The 17772-nt window shown below is 34.5% G+C and overlaps 1 protein-coding gene across 1 annotated transcript in view; it reads right to left on the bottom strand.

Annotated features, from left to right (window-relative positions):
* Nucleotides 1-17772, bottom strand: part of PXDNL (peroxidasin like) — a 361514-nt gene that overhangs the window by 28917 nt on the left and 314825 nt on the right. Inside the window, exons 19-20 of the mRNA XM_044682749.1 lie at nt 17540-17748; nt 7838-7952 (exon numbers count right to left, since the gene is read on the bottom strand). Of these exons, the coding sequence (XP_044538684.1) occupies nt 7838-7952; nt 17540-17748 (324 nt within the window). The remainder of the gene's footprint in view (nt 1-7837; nt 7953-17539; nt 17749-17772) is intronic.

The raw sequence follows: 17772 nt of genomic DNA, 5'->3' as shown, positions 1-17772 counted from the left end.
AAAAGAAAACAAATCAAAGTCCTAGTAATTTTACTGCCAAAAACCAAAACTTCCAGACACGGAAAGGAAATATTGAAAAGAAAAATATATATTAGAGAATAGAACAGAGGGAAATAATTAGCTGTGAAAAGAAAAAATTCACCCATAAAAGTAAAGAGTTTAAGAGAATGAATAAGGTAGCAGAATCCAACAATATTTTGTTTCTAATAAATACATTTGCATACTATTGAAAATAAGAGCCTAGAGCAAAATTTATTATGCCTGAGCCAAACACAAAAAAACAAGGAGAGCAATTAATTTTTCAGACAAGCTAACAAAAAAAAATGGCAATAAAAAGAGATAAAGAAGGAAGATGCATTTAACTGAAAATGAATGATTTCGTTCAATACTTACAACATATGCAACCCAAAGCATAGCATATGCATTTAGGGTATAGAAATAGGTACAGGTGCATGTTCATGTACAATTGTTAGGGGAAGTTGTTGATTGTGTGTATTTGTTAAAAGAAACTTTTTTCTTTTTTTCCCCAAAGGAATTGAAGGGAAAAACTAAAGATTTCTTTCAATTTTTAAAAAATAGGGATATGGGAGATGCTATAGATTTGAGGTATTCTGTGTATATTCAGATAATGTAACTTCATTATTAGTTTACTTCAGTATTTTACTTTTTTCCAAGAGATCTCTTATGAAGTGGGATTAGCCTATAATGTATAAACAAAAAGCATCAATATAACTGAACATGATTCCCTCCAAAAAAGAGATTGTGCAACTAAAATAATCACCCTACAACCAACCTGATGTTTAGCACCTCTCAATTTAATTGGGTTGGTCTTCAGAAAACAGACACACAGTTCATCTCCACATCTTCATTTGAAACATTTTAAGCTTTGTCTGTCAGTCCTGCTGCAGCTTGTGCTTTAAAAGGCACAGCCTTTAGAAATCCAGGGTCATGTCAGGATAAGGCATTAGAGCAGCGGTTCCCAAACTTTTTTGGCCTACCACCCCCTTTCCAGAAAAAAAATATTACTTAGTCCCGTGGAAATTAATTTTTTTATTTTAATAGCAATTAGTAGGAAAGATAAATGCACCTGTAGCCATCACCATCCCCCTGGATTGCTGCAGCACCCACCAGGGGGTGGTGGCACCCACTTTGGGAATCACTGCATTAGGGGCTCCCTTTCTTTTCTGATCAATAGCCTTCGGTTTCCATGATGCTGGCACTCTTGTTTTACAAGGTCTGACTTAAAGAGATTTTACTTTGTTTTGAAGGGAGATAAATAAGGCAATACAAAAACTTTATCTTAGAGCTATTTAAATTCTAATTTCCTACATTTGTGTGTCTATTGCTGAAATAACTGGTGAATCAAAACAATGTGGAACTTAATAAAATCTGTCTACATATTCATTCTCTCTTTAGTCCATGAATATTAAGATTTTAAAAAACACATGCTGTCCTACTAAACATATTGTTTTTTTCTACAAAACATTAGAAACATCCCATAATGGCAGAAATACCAAACCAAAGATTTTTCTTACTTTTAACCAATTAGGTATCTGCAGTGTTATAAGTTATGAAAAGTTGTAAAAAAGGTCAAATTTAGCGATAATGAATGAATATATCAAAAGCAATCACAAGTTGACTGAATTCATTGAAAAGTTGATTAGAAACATCTAGGGGTTCTAGTTCAGAGTGTACTTCTGGTCCTGATGACTTACCTCACCACTAGGCTTCAGTACATGTATGAATAATAGGGTTCACAAAGTATTCTTATTTCTTTCATAGATTTCTTATTTAATTAGATGATTAAACTCTTTTTTTCTATGCAAAAAGTAAATATTAATTTTAAGTCTTACAGTGTTTTGGTGCATACACTAGCTCTAGAAACAATGACACCAGCTCCCATTTTTAAGGCCTGAGGTGCTTGGGGAATTCGCTTAGTACTCAATGTAGTCAAGATGTTCTAATGGCATGAATGCCTTTGACACTTTATGTCAAAATAAGGAATAGTTTCTCCTTACGAAGCTTTTATGCTGCCTCAAACAAAGATGATGAGTGGAAGGTGCTCTGTGGATTCACACTGAACATTTATTGCATAGCTTCCTGCAGTAACAAGGAGGTGATTATTGTAATCATAAAGACTACATGAAGGCTCCAAGAACTTTAGCAGAAAGCTCTGAGAAATTTGTTGGGGAAAAAGTAGCTAAAAAATTCCTCAGTGATTATTGATATATGCCACAACCAGAGGTGACTTCCACCTTGTCCTCAGACATTTGTAAATACCATTGTATCTTGAAGCATTGTATACAACCCTAGGGGTTTTCTGTCGTAAAAAATAAAAATCTTCCCCCTTGAATTAATATGAACTTCCATGATAGTTCCTGGGTGCACTTTTGATGAAATCATTATATGAGCACTCTCTGTCTCTCTCTGCCTCTTTTTCTATCTATCCATATATCTTTCTCTCTGTGTGTCTCTATCTCTGTCTCTCAGTTTCTCTCTCTTGGTCAATTTTTCTCTCTGTCTCTCTGTCTCTGGGTCTCTCTTGTACATGTGCTATGTGGAATTTAAACTCTACAGCCTTAAAGTTGCAAGCATAGCTTAGGTATATGCCTCATCAATTTGAGCAGAGGGTTTTTTTGCTGGCTAATTACTTATCAAACTTTCAGATCAAAATCAAACTGGGAGATAGCTAACAGACGACAGTCAAAATCTAGACATCTTAATAGAATAAAATATTAGGATAAATCAAATAAAATTGAATTCAATAGTAATTCAATGAAAAATCTATAGTAGGTAAAATCTTGCAGCCATGTTTGTTGGCTGACGAGCCCTGGGCCAGATGGTGTTGTCTCATTGATATATATATATATATATATATATATATATATATATATATATATATATATATATTCTTTCACTAAAGGATAATTGGATTTGCCAGATAAGTTGTTAGTATTTGCCCACCTATAATAGTTTGAGCCTACCTGCCTAATGGGAAAACTAAACCCACTTTACACCTCCAAAAGGTAAAAGGAGAAGTGAAGACTGAGGTCTGGGGTCCTTCTTATATACACATACATCAACTGCCAGATTGGCACCTGCCCCTGTCTCATGCCAAGTTCTGTATTCTAAACTGGGCAACTGTTAGCTTGCATCCATTCAAAACATGGTTGCAAGATTTTACATATTACCAATCTCACACTTAGATTTTTAAAAATCATCTTTACAAGGAAAGGGTGGAGTGGCATAATTAGATAGCAGCTTGTTTGAACAAGATCTGGGAATCCTAGTGAACTCCAAATTCAATATAAATCAATAGCATGACATGACAATCAAAAAAAGCAAATATAATGATGGTGTGTATAAAGAGGGGATTTGCATTCAGAAAAGGGGGGGGTAATACAGATTCTACTCTATCTTTATCTAGCCACATCTGTACTGTAACCAGAAAATCAATCATTAACAGCTTAATCAATGCTTAGAGTGATATTTTTGAAATTTAATAGTGATTTATAGTAAGAATTTAGTCCTAGGCAAAGGTCTATATATGTAACCAGATTAAGAATATAGTCACAGGATAAGAGCAGAGTTATCACTTAAACTGTGTATTTGATGTAATAATTTTAAGTGTATTATCATACTAATCATAAGAAAGTTACTATATTAATCTGTCCATCATAAATGTGTCATAAAGGTGTTATCATATTAATCTTAAGTGTGATTTCTCCTTTTCAAAAATGTACTCTAGGCAAGCTAGCTCACACAAGAGGCAGGAGATTACCCAGAGGCCAAGTAAAACTATATCTCTGGAAGAGAGCAGAAAAAGTGGGAAGGGAACAGACTTGGAACCAGCAGGAGCAAAGAAGGTCCTACACTGGGAATATTGGGGACCACCTGAAGGGGGGAAAGATAGAGAGAAATAGGAAACTATAAAAGTTTAGATGTTTTACAAAATGGGATCTGAGGTTTTGAACTGGGAGGAAACTTGCAGACCCTGATCATGTGATTTCTCTTTCACAATAAAGACAAAATTTTACCCAGAAGGGTCTCCCAGCATCTCACTTTTATAGTACTCCTATTTTCAGTTCTGGTCAATGCAGATTAGGAAGGACCTTGATAGGCTGGAGATACAGAGAAGAGTAACAAAAATGGTGAAAAACCTTAATTACCTGCATAGAGATCAACTAAAGAAATTAAAAATGATTACCCTGGAAAGTGTAAGACTCAAGAGCGGAAGCAGTGATGGCCTTCTAGTGTTTTAAGGGCTTCCATGCAAAGGAAGGTTTAGATTGATTTTGTTTAATCTCGTGGGACAGAACCAAGAGAAATGGATAGAACTTTCAATCAGGCAAAGCTAGGCTTGGTATCAGAATGGGGGAAAAAACTATCTTAATGATGTAAGCTATCCCAAAGTAGAAAAACTATTTAAGATGTTTATAGATTGTCTCAAATTGGAGTTCATTCCAGAATAAGCTGTACAACAATTTATCAGGTACAAATCTGGATTGGTATTTCTGAATTGATTAGTAAATGCTATAGAATATGCATTCCTAACCTTTCAGGGGAAAAAAACAAACAAAAACAAAACAAAACAAACAAACAAAAAACTCTTACTACCTGCTTGTTATATATAGCAGTTTCAGTAGAGGCTATTCTTTTAATTCCTTTGAAATAAAATGTAACCATATCACTGGCTAGAGCTTTGGCTTCAGTCATTAGATTGATTTCTTTAGAATGAGAAGAGGCCTTGCATTATGTAATCTAATTCCATCATTTTACCATTGAGGAAAATAAGGACCAGAGAAGCTATGACAAGTATGTAAGAGTTGGGGCATGAACTCAACCCAATTGTCTTCTCACCACAAATATCATTTATTTCCACCAAGAGAAACCTTTGGATAGTTTTGATTTGACTTTTACATGCAAAATTATTTGTGTAACATTCCTTCTAAGAAAACTCCAAAACTGTCATATTGTAGTATTAAGGCACAGGTCTGAATAATAATCTGCATTTTTTTGACCTGAGTGTTAAATTTCATTTTTCGACAGTAACATAGTATTGATAAGAAATATGATTTCTATAATTCACTTGTTAATCAAATAAAAGTCTTTGATAAGTTCTTTAGTTATAAATAATATTTTTTTCAGTGGAAATTATATGATGCTGTATATCTAAATACCACCAAATATGATAGTCACTGTGTCCTTCTTTTCTGGTTACTTCATTGGACTTAAATTAAGATTAAAATACCATTACTTTGCATCCACATCTCAAGTTGATGGTTGACTGACATCAATTTCTTCAGTACACAAAGTAGTCTTTGAAGCACCAGGTTGGCTCAGTTTCCATAGTAGAGCCAGAATTCAATTACTTTCCTAGAGTCCATGACAGTGGAATTTTTTTCCCTGCAGTTTTCCAGGTTTAATGAGAGCCTAGCCCCACTGCCAGAATATATACTATTTCTAGGATCAATAAACAGGGCAGGTTCAGGAAAGCTATTGCTGAAAAATGTCCTTGACCAAAATTCCATTTTAAATAGTGCTAGAACATGCAATTTTCAGAAGTTAAGAGGACCAAAATGCAGTTGAGATAAAAATGAAAACAAATACTACAATACATTGGCCCTTGGCACACATATGCAATCGAGAGTAGAAAGGATTTTCCAACAGAGCCATAATGTTCCAAAATAACTGTCACTACCTGAAAAAAAAAACATCTCTCAAATGTACAGTTTCTAAGAGAAAGCAAAGAGGAAATGGGCAATCAGAGATTAAGGAAAGTAAGGATTGATAACATTTTAATTAGCTGGGGGACGCAACATGGTATATAAATGAAACATAGAGTACAGGTTAAGGTAGGCAGTTCTGCTTTGAATAGACTATATTGGGAATATTGATTGATTCCAGTTTTTGGTGAAAAAATTTTGTATGATCTTTTGTAAATAGAAGTCCTCAGTCAGTTGATATGCACCTACTATGTTCCAGACACTGTGTTAAGCATTTGAAATCAAAGAAAGGCAAAAGACAATCCTTATTATCATGGAGTGCACAATCTAATAGGAGAGAGCAATATCAAAATGACTACATAATAACAAGGAAGATGAACAGGAAATAAGCAACAGAGCAAAGGCATAGAATTAAGAAGGATCATCAAAGACTTCTTGGAGAAAGTGGAATTTGAGCTGGAATTCGATGGAATCCATAGAAGCCAGGTGGCAGAGATAAGAGGGAGCATTCAAAGCATGAGAGACAGCCAAAGAAAATGCTTGGATCTAAAACATGGAGTGTCCTGATAGAGGAACAGGAAGGAAACTCATGTTACTTAATCATTGACTATGAAGGAAGACGAAACTGTGTTGTAATATATAAGAAGATTGGAAAGGTGGCTGACAGGGGCTAGAATATAAAGGGCTTTGAACCCTGAAAAAAAAGACTTCATATTTGGTCTTGGAGGCTATAAGAACTATTGAAGTTTATTGAGAAGGAGGGTGATACAGTCTGACATCTGAATTAGGAAAATCACTTTGGCAGCTGGGTAGAGGTTGAATTGAAGTGGAATAGACCAGTGACAAGTAATCAACCAGTAGGCTATTGCAATTATCCAAGCATAAGGAGGCAGGAATCTGCACTAGGATAGTGACAATAATGAAGAGGAACTATATGCCCTGGGAACATAAGGTATGAGAAATAGTGAAGAGTCAAGGATCATACCCAGGTTATGAACCCAGAGGCCTGGGAGGATAGTGGTGGCCCTGACATTAAGTGGGAAGTTGGGAGGGTTTCAGAGGAAATGAGATCAGTTTGGGACATGTTGAGCTTAAAATGTCTACATGAAACACAGTTAAAATATCTAATAAGAAGTTGGTGATACAAAACAAGAGGTCAGTTGGGCAGTTTGTACTAGAAAAGTCAATGTGAGAATCATCAGCACAGAGAGATTAATTAAATCCATGAGATCTTATGAGGTTACCAACTGAAAGAGTATAAAGGGAGAAAATAAGAAGGGTTTTGTAGGACACTCAAAATTAGCAGTATAGCCTGAAAGGAGATCAAGAAGTGGTCAAATAGGTAGGAATAAACAAGGAGAAAGTAGTGTCAAGAAAACTCAGAGAAAGAAAGAAGGAAAGGAGGGTGACTAACAGTGTTAAAGGCTGCAGAGAGGTTAAGAACAATGAAGATTGGAAAAGTCCACTGGATCTAGTAATTAAAAGATCCCTTAAGACTTTGGAGAGAGCATTTTTTAAAATTAATTCATTTTATTTAGAATATTTTCCCATGGTTATATGATTCATGTTCTTTCCCTCTCCTCAACCCCCACTCCCACAATCTCTCCCCCCAACCCCCAAGGAGAGAGCATTTTTTATTTAATGATATGATCAAGAGCAAGATTTGGGGAATTAAGATGAAAGTGAAAAGAAAGGAAGGTCTGGCTCTCAATCCAGTGAGCTACCCAACTGCCCCCTAAACATATTCTCTTTGCTTCAAATGGGAGTGATGGGTAGCAGAGTTAGACTTTAATAGTGTATAAGAAAAGATTTCCCAAAAGTAATCCCTCTCCCACAAATGAAAGGGCTGTTTTGGAAATTAATGTTTCCCCCTACATTTAAGTTCTTCAGGTAGGAGCTAGATGACCATGTTTGATGGGATGTAATAGAGAGATTATCTTTTCGAGAAACACCTTTTTCTGAATAAAACAGTAAATAAACATAAAATAGACTGGCACATGTTATGAAGACTGGGTATATCCTAAACCTTCATTTGTCTTAAAATTTATTTAATATAGTTCTCAAAATGAAAGCAAATCCATAGGAATTAAATTTTTATTTATAATATATACCTGTTATTCACATCAGCTAAATCTTCATTTTTCTCTTCTGGATAACTATATTGAAGAGATCGTTTTCTTCTAAGTTCTTGTGTAAATGCTCTGAACTGTCCTTGTGTTCCACAGTCTGTGAAAAAGAGGAGCCCATATTAATATTACTGAAGAACTAATAATTAGCAAAGCAACCAAACCTTCAAATGCTATTTCTTTGTATGAAATAGAGATAGACTCCTAAGAATATGACAGACAGGGCAAATTTATACAATCCTTGTTCCAGAATGTCAATATCCAGCAAAGCACAGGATACCTTCTCCCCACATAGATTCAAGATGTCAAATATTTGCCCTGCACTGTGCCAACTCAAGCCTTATCCCTGACAGCTTTATTCCAAATTCTAAGCAAAAGTACCTTCATTTTCATCCATTCCCCAAGAGAGATTTTCCCTCCTAAAACACGCTGATGAAAGTAGAAAACTACTTTCTCTTGGCCTGAAAATTGACCGTACATGCAGCCCTTGAATTTTTAAAACTAAGATAATAGGTCTTGGTTGTTCCAATGAGAAAAGTTGGTTATAAGTAGAAATCTTTGTTTTAAAAAAAATCCATTTTTCTCCCTAAGCAACAAAATTTCACTACAATTGAACACTGAGTTGTGACATAAAAAGTGTTTTTTTCTTTAGAGATGGTAGATATCCCATAAATAATCAAACCTCTGGAAGGATAATTCAATACTTTAAAAATTAATGTAGGAAATATCTCCAGAGAAATATTATATTACATAGCTAACCTCAATTATATCAATATTATTTTGATATATCGGTTATGTCACATTTTGAGCACAGATCATGTTATTGGCTTTCCTTTATTTTTTTAGGGTTGTTTAATGCCCTTTCTTCTGGTATTATATACTTATTTTCACCTTGATTTCTACAAGGTTTCTGGGCGAGGCGTTACATAATAGCAAAACAGAAGAGAGAAGAGCTCCTTATGGCACGATGTTAAATATAGCAACTGGATTCAAAGGCAGGACTAAAAACAATGTTATGGTTTAATTGTTGTCTTAGATTTTCTTGGGGCTGTTGTGATCTGAGTTTTTCAAAAATACTTTGAAGGGAATTTCTAAGTCAAACTGGAATAGCAGCAACATCATGAAATATTATGGTAATAAGATTAGTCACTTATGGAAGAAATTAAACTTTCATTAGCCTACAGACAGAAGCACAATTTACTTGAACAAAAGTCATGAGTAAACATAAATATATTTACATGTGATATAAAGTACACGGTATTTAAAATGACTTGAAGCTTTAAAGAGAGAAGTTAATGTGAAATATACAGCTGGAAATTACAAGACCAGATGGTTGCATAAATCCCAGAAGAAAATATACATCTGTTTGTGCTTTGTGAAACACTTTTTATTTGAAGGAGGATTTATCTGTTTCAGTGGCATGGGGGCTTAGCATGGGGCTTGTTTTATTTTAGCACATAGGCACCATTATATATGAGGAGTCAGCCTTCATTTCTGATAAAAATGAATTGGTACACGATTTGTCAAGCAAATGCACCAATCATGAGGTTCTGACAGAACCAAATAGAATGACAAGGAGTAATGGCTACACTTCAGAAGAGTGGTGAATTAAATGTTTGTATTGTCTGTAAAGGTATGCAAAGGCTCTTTTCATTAGATGATGGTGAAGATGATTTTGGAATTGAGTGATAACCTGTAGGGACTGTTGCTTCTTCGGCAACCCTTTCAGGGTGGTGATTCTAGAATTAAAAGATATCCATCTTAAAGAGTAGATCTGTTTATTGTCATCCTAAGAAAAGTGTATGAAGTAAAGGGAAGAAAGTAGTTGTTGCTTATAAAGCCATGGGTGGAGGGAGAGAAGAGAAAGAGAAGGAAAAGGTTTACAAAATAAACATGTCATGGCCAAAATAAACCAATGCTTTAGAATCTAAATTATCTATGCTAATTTAATGTGAAATCATTTTAAGGAGAAATGAAAAATAAAAGACAAACTAGTAAATCCCAGTGAAGAAGTAAGAGCTGCAGTTTTTGTTTTTTTAAGTTCAGTAATATCTTCTGATCTTAGCTTCTTTGGCAATAACAAATCTAGATTCTACTGCTCCTTTTTCCTAATCTCTCAGCATTTCGAAGGATAGCACCCACCTATCCTTCAATTCTTCTGTCCACAAATGATATAGATATATTTATTGAACATTTACTTTGTGAAAGAAACCTTTGAACCTTCAAAACTCCATGCTAGAACACTAAACTTATTCTACCCCATTCACTAAAGCACAATTGTTTTCATAAAGAGTTTTTAATGGGCCTGCATTTTTACCAGTATGGCTGTTTCCTTCAGTTTGCCTTCTCATCCAATGTGGCTCATCCACATTCTCTCATAAATCCTCCACCATATACAAATTATATTCTTTAGGAAGCTACAACATTATAGTCTACTCAGTAGATTGACCTGGAAAATATACTATCTTTTTGTGTGTTTTTTTTTTGGTTGCCTGTTTAAATGCACATTTAAAACAGTGAAGCAAGATGTCATCTTCAAGATTATCCTCTAACAAAATATTTGAAACAACTTGGGTAACCTGGCTTAATGACCCTCCAACATAAAACTGGGCATAAAATATGTAGCATCTGCTTGTCAAATAGTATTGTCCTGGAAGAAATCTAATGCAAAGCCCAAATTAAAGAAAGTTCTAAGTAGATGGTAAGGCGCTTCTCCTGTTCTCTTGCTATTACATAAGCAAACATCTTTATTCATCTGTTTTTCCTCTGTTTCACTATATAACTGATTCACCTTTTATGGTCATACAATATATCTAGACAGCTAATTGTTGCAATGAATAGAACGCAGGACACCTGGAGTAAACCTGTGTTCAAACCCAGCCTTAGAAACTTATTAGCTGTATGATCATAGGCAAATCATTTAATCTCTGCCTCAGTTTTCTTATCTGAAAAATCAGGATAATCACAGAACACATGCCTACTAGGATTATTCTGAGATGAAATAATTTTATAATGTAATTTGTAAACCTTAAAATACTCTATAAATGTTATCTATTATGACTACTAATATTTTTATAATGACATTTTTCTACCATTTCTTTGATTCAGTTCTTCATTGTTAATATTCCACAACCTGCTTTGATAAAATAGGAATAATGTCCATGAATTTTATCATTTTCAGATATTACCCTTACCCCACTCATTAGTAGGAATAGGGACAACATGGGTGAGATTTGTCACGCTTTCCAGGCAATGATAAAGACTTTGGTAATGAGAATATCAGTGAAATTGTGTTTTCTGAGGCTAAATTTGTCCTCACTTTTGAGATGTGTACCCTTATATATAAGTATGGAGATGTATGAAAAAATGGCATACACACACACACACACACACACACATATGTATATAACCAGTATATTTTTTATTTATAGAATATATTACATAAAATGAGAAATACATTATATAGTATACATAAGAACTGTATTATATATTAATGAAAATATGCTATTTTAATATAATATTTCTCATTGCCATTTACCTACTACACTTTCCATAAGCGTGTTCAGAAATCTTGGGCCTATGAACTTTTAAAAATATTTCTTTTATAACCACATTTCAACATGATTTATCTTCTTTGTAATTTTATGTATTTTGTTTTCTATATTTCAAATCATTTCAAGAAAGGGTCCCTAGACTTTGTCATGGCACAAAAATTGGTTAAAAATCATGTTCTTTACAGTGCCAATGATTTCAATAAAGGAGATCTATGGAGACACCTTGTAGCCCCTTCAGTGGTCTTCCTGAGTTTCTGTGGCAAAACAAAAATAGACATCCCTCAGTGACCATTTAGATACTAGGGCCATTGTTTTGCCTTTCTGCCCCCTTGCTCTTCGCACAATGCCTTTCAAAACAAAGTACTTAGTAAATGATTATTGAGTATATTATCTTTGTGGTCTCTTCCCACGTATGCTACAGTTCAGCTATACTAGCCTATTTGTTCCTTCCACAGCATTCAATTTCTCATCACCATGCCTTTGCACTGTGGCATATATCACATCCTGGCACGCTGTCTTCCTCTTCTTAGATTTATTAGCTTCCTTCAAGGCTCAGATAATTCTCCCTCCCACCTGCATGATTCACATCATTCCCCCCACATCTCTCTCCAGCTTCTAAGATGTTCTTATATTTGCAATCTGTATCCTTTATGTTCCTATCCATGCACATAGTGCTGCCTCCTTTCCTCCCCTCATTCATAAGTTCCTTGATGGCCAAGTATTGAGGGTTTGTTTTTACTTTTTATTTGTATCTCCAGCACTTAGCACAGAGAGTGACACATAATACATGCATCACAATGTTGTTGGTTGAATAGTAGGCATCCAGCTTTAGTGAAAACTATTTCCAGAAACTGCTGAACTTGAAATATAATTTAAATGAAAAGACATGCTAATGAAAATGTGCCATAAAGACTTGAAATTCATCTGAATAGAATATTAATTCTTAATCGTGTAGAACACTTCTTGAAATTCATGGAGTTCGGTTTGATTTCTAGAGATCTGTGCTTACTTTTCTAGAGAAAGATGACAGTTCAAATAATTAAATCCCTTAAGTATTATTATCTTTTTCTCCATAAATAAAGGCAAAATCGGAAGAGAAAAGCACAGATTTCTTCAGAATGAGTGACTGAAATTCCATAAAAAGCACTCTAAGCTATCAACTGCTAGACCTTGAACAATATATTATTTAGTGACATGTTGTTTAGTGAATAGAAATGACATGGTACTTCAGAGTTAAACCTAGGTTCAAGTCTCACCTCTGATACATACTGGCTTTGAGATTCTAGATGGGTCACTGGACCTCTAGTGCCTAAGGAAATACTAAAACTTGAAAATATAAAAGAGCTAATCTACCTTAGCAACTAGATTGCTGACCAAGAATTCTCTATAAACCAACAAAAATACAGGTCTAGCACCACTGCCACTACCACCAAAAATTATTAAAACAATAATAACAAAATCCTTTTTGTATCTCTAGGAGAACAGTAGTCATTTAAGGCCTTTGTGAGACTACTGAAGTCCACAAATTACTTGATTTATTAAAGCAGCAATTTGCAATATAATATAGGAAGGAAAAGAGTCAAACTTTGTTAGATTTACTCACAGAATTATATAATGTATTATTTGTATAATATAAAATATCTCATTATACATATCTTCTATCATATAACATATAATGTATATAATATGTAGCCATAACAGAACAATATTATATAACATATACACTAATCTATACTGGTAGCAAAATCACATAATATCATTATATAATGCCAATTTAACATAAAAAATAAAACATACTGTACTATAATTTCATTCTAAATCCCTATTGGAGAAAGCCATTTCAAAAATCCATTACTATTTGCCAGAAAATATTGCAAAATTAGACTGATTTGATTATTTACCATAGAGATTATTTAGACATCTTTGAATTAATGTTAGGCTTAAGTATATTCTAAAAAGATTTTACTACTGAAGTGACTCTTTTGAGGATAATTATAGGCATTTGCAATGTAGGAGTCACTGATGCCGATATCTAAAACTTCTCAGTTTTATGTCATCCTTGTCTATGGTCTCCAACACAGATATAGTGTAGAGAATACCCATGTTGGAGGTTTATCTTTACTTATATTTACATTTCCTGGTTTCTGTCTTATAAAGGTTTAGTGCTATTCATCTGTTATTCATCCTTCTTGTTATTTGATTAACTCTCCTCCTTTTCTAATTATACATTTCTTCAACATCTTTTATATTATTTCTTGCATACTATTCATCTTTGGAAATATGCTACAGTTTAACTGGAGTCTCTTCATGACCTACATTCCTGATTCTTAATTGTAGTATTTCATGATTTACAAATATACCAGAATTCAAGGCAAACATTTATATTAAAAAGGTGTTTTTCTATTTCTGGTTTCTCCCACCATCCATTGTCTTCATTCCTATTCATGTATGGAATGGAAGAAAGTCACAAAAACCATAATGACTGGATCCACTACAAATTAATGTTACATAGTCTTAACTAGACCATTTCTAAAAAGAAGGAAATGTTTATAACCTTTAAATTTATTCATTATACCCCTCCTCCTCTCAGCTGAGAATCTTCCTTTATATTTTACAACAAACAAAAAACACTGAGGCCATTTGCTAAGAGTTTACTATTCTTCACTCCTCCTCATCTCACACCACTGAAATGTCTTCTCCCACCATCTCCTCCTTCATCTTTGTCTTATGCATTGAAATGGCCTTCTCTTTGCCAAGGTAAACATTTCAACATTCACCAGTGATCCCATTCTAGCTAGTATTCTCAGCAGATAACTCCTTTCTTTATAGTCCATACTCTTACTTCAGTCTCTCCTTATCTGCTTAGGTACTTCCCTGCCCTTTTACAAACATTTTCATGTATCACTTATACTTTTTAAAAAAAATCTACCTGATCCCATCAACCCTATCAATTATTGCCCTATATTTCTCCTCTCCTTTGTGATTAAAACCCTTGAGAAATTTATTATTAGGCACCAACTCTTTTTCTGTTCTCACTCTTTTCTAAACTCTGTAGTCAAGCTTCTACTTCCATCATTCAACTGAAAATACTCAGCCTAAAATTGCCATTTAATTGCCAAATCTAATAGCCTTTTCTTAATCCTCATTCTGTTTGACCTCTCTGAAACTTTGGCTACTGTTGCTCATCTTCTTCTTAATACTTTCTCTCTAGGTTTTGGCAATATTTACTATAGCTAATGTTCCCTCCTTGTTGAATCTTCCTCTAGATCAATGGTCGGCAACCTTTTTGGCCGTGAGAGCCATAAACGCCTGTGGAAGGAGGAGGATGGAGGCAGAAGGTGCTGGAATATGGGGCAGAGGCTGAAGGGCCCCCTGGGGCACATCCTGGGGCTCTGCCAGGACTGGCCAGTTCGGAGGTGGAGCCAGATATGGCTCGAGAGCCATACAGTTGCAGACCCCTGCTCTAGATCCATGTTAGCAAACCTATGGCACTCATGCCAGAGTGGGGCTGCTCCCCTCCCCCTTTCCACCTATGCTTGAGGACACTTCTCTCATCACCCACCCCTCTCCCCAGCAGCCCAATGGGAGTGCTTTCTCTGTCCCCAGTATGGGGTAAGGCAGGTAGCTTACATATGGCGTGAGGGTGGCAATTTGGGCACTTTGCCATCACTGCTCACTATGAGTATCCCACAAAGATCTGTATTATCTCACTTAATGATTTCATTAGTTCCATAAGCTAAATTATCATCTCTTTGCTGGTTATCTTGAGATCTATTTATCCCACCTTTATATCGCTTTTGATTTCAAGTCTTACATCACCAACTTCCTATAGAATATTTCTAACTGGATTCTCTATGGACAACTCAAACTCAAAATATCTAAAAATAAGCTCATTATCATGTCTCCCAAATTATCCCTGCTTCTATATTTTCCCTAAACTACTGAGGGAACCACCATAATCTCAGTCATCCCTACTCAAGAGATAGATGTCATCCTCAAATCCTTACTCACACTTAACCCACATGTTCAACTGTTGCCAAGTCTTATTTCTATTATCATGAGATATCTTTTTCACTTCTCTTTTTCTCCATTCAGATAATGGCCACCATAGTTCATGTCCTTATCACTTGACCTCTGGATTTTGTAATAAACTTTTGTTTGATCTTCCTTACCTAAATATCTTCCATTTCATGTCCCTCATTTCTGAAATACTCTCTTTTGTTACTTTCCTAGCTTCCTTCAGGTTCCATTCTCCACTAATATTACATTATTTTCTAAAATTAACTTTCATGTTTAAAAATATATATTTGCATATACACATATAACATATATACACATGTCATATATTATATACATTATTAAATGCATATATGCACATATATATGCACATACCTATATAATCTTATATATACCCAGCTATTTACATGTTTTCTCCTTTATTAGAATAAACTTCTTAAGGGTGGGAACTATGTTTTTACCTTACTTGTTATACTTAGTGTTTAGAAAAATATCAAATATACAATATGTACTTAATATGTTTACTTATTAAATACAAAAAATCAACTTCATAAATATGAAATTAGGGAGGCACAGGTAGACAACAGCTGTTCTATTAAACTTATGGGGAGTTTTTAGTAGAATGAAAGCTCAACTGCATTGAGGGAGTTGTTATAGGAATAAGAAGGAGATAGCCTTATTCTGTCCACATTCTCTCCTTGTCAGTCATAGTCTAGAGATTCATTCTTATTTCTATAATTTTAGAAGGATTTTGCCAAGCTCATGATCATACAGAAGAAGGCAAATAGACTAGAGAAAGGTCTTGAGTTCATTTCATAGGAGGATTAATACCTTTGGACTTCTGAAATTCTATAATTCTGCTCAATCCCCACTAAGTCCAAATGTTCATATGACAAATACAATAAAGTTTGTCTAATACTGAAATCTTATTGCAAACTGTTTTATGTTATTGCTTTTCGTGTATATTATCATTGGTTGGTTGGTTATATTTTCTTCATTTCATCTTTTTCAATAGAATTTGGATAGAAAGAGTCATGGGATCAATCATTATTTTGTTATTATTCTTTTATAGTTAATGTTCTGCATTGATTAGGCAGGGGTATAAATGCCTGTTTTTGTAATTGAGAAAAAATATTGGAATGTAAACTCAACTTTGAAAGACTCAGAGCAAGAATCATTGGGGCAAATTGAAAAGGACTCAGATTGTGATCGTCCAATAGTGATGAATGATTATGGAGATTTTGTAGCATGCTTATAGTAATTATGGAATTCAGAATTTTTGTGAATTTTGCATCTCTCAATAGAGGTGCTCCAGGCATCTTCATTATGCATTATAATGTACAGGCTACTACTGAAACATTCTTTTTTCTCATTAAGAATAGTCTTAATTAGAGAGGGAAACACCAAGCAGGCAATGTCTTGTATAGCTCCTCTTGCCACTACTTAACCAGCAGCACCTTCATGCTGCCAAAATCAGTAATGTATATAAATAGCATAATGCATCGGTATATAGCTAACACATAAATTATATCAGATAACAATAAAAAAGTATAGCAGTTTCCATTCAGTACTCAGCAATATACTGTGTGCATGCCAAGACTCATGAACACTAATTATATGATGAATGATTTTGGCTACAGTAATTCATGAAGCCATCTACCAAGTAGTAGAGAAATTACAATCAATAAATGGAATCAATATACCAAAGAGATAAACAGATTTTTTTGTGTACCATGCACACATACACATATAATAAATAATAATGATAAATAGTATATATTTAGAATTTTAAGTTTGCAAAATTATTTGAATATGTTATTGTATTTTATCCTCACACTCATCTAGGAAGTAGGTACTATTCTCCTCATTTTACAGATAAGAAAACTGAGGCAGACAAAGGATAGGTGACTTGTCCAGCATGGCCCAGCTATTCTATGAGGGAGTATTTGAACTTGGATATGTTTTCCCCCCTCATTTTTAAAGTCACAAAGCCCTTGTTACTGCAAATACAATGAAAGCAACAGTTAAATCCAAAACAACCTTAGCTAATTAAGGTTCTCTGATGAGTTTTCAAGGAAGGATTTTTATTCCTCTTTCTATTCAACTTATTACTGACCTTCACAGCAATCTTGCCACATTCTCAAATCAATCTTTGGTATTTCATTGCAGTTCATGTATCCCTGAGGGTATTCTGCCTTTAAGAAGACATCAGCCTGGACCTGCTGAATATTGTCGCCATTTTCACAGAGTATATGTGCCAGTGAAGCCTGTTTCAGCTGAGTGACCTGTGCTGGCGTGAATACTCCAGGGTTTTCATACCAGAACCTAGTTGGCAAGCAAGAAAGACAC

Source organism: Gracilinanus agilis, chromosome 1 (genome assembly GCF_016433145.1).
Source record: "Gracilinanus agilis isolate LMUSP501 chromosome 1, AgileGrace, whole genome shotgun sequence".
NCBI classification, from domain to species: Eukaryota; Metazoa; Chordata; class Mammalia; order Didelphimorphia; family Didelphidae; genus Gracilinanus; species Gracilinanus agilis.
This window is presented reverse-complemented; position numbering and strand designations above follow the sequence as displayed.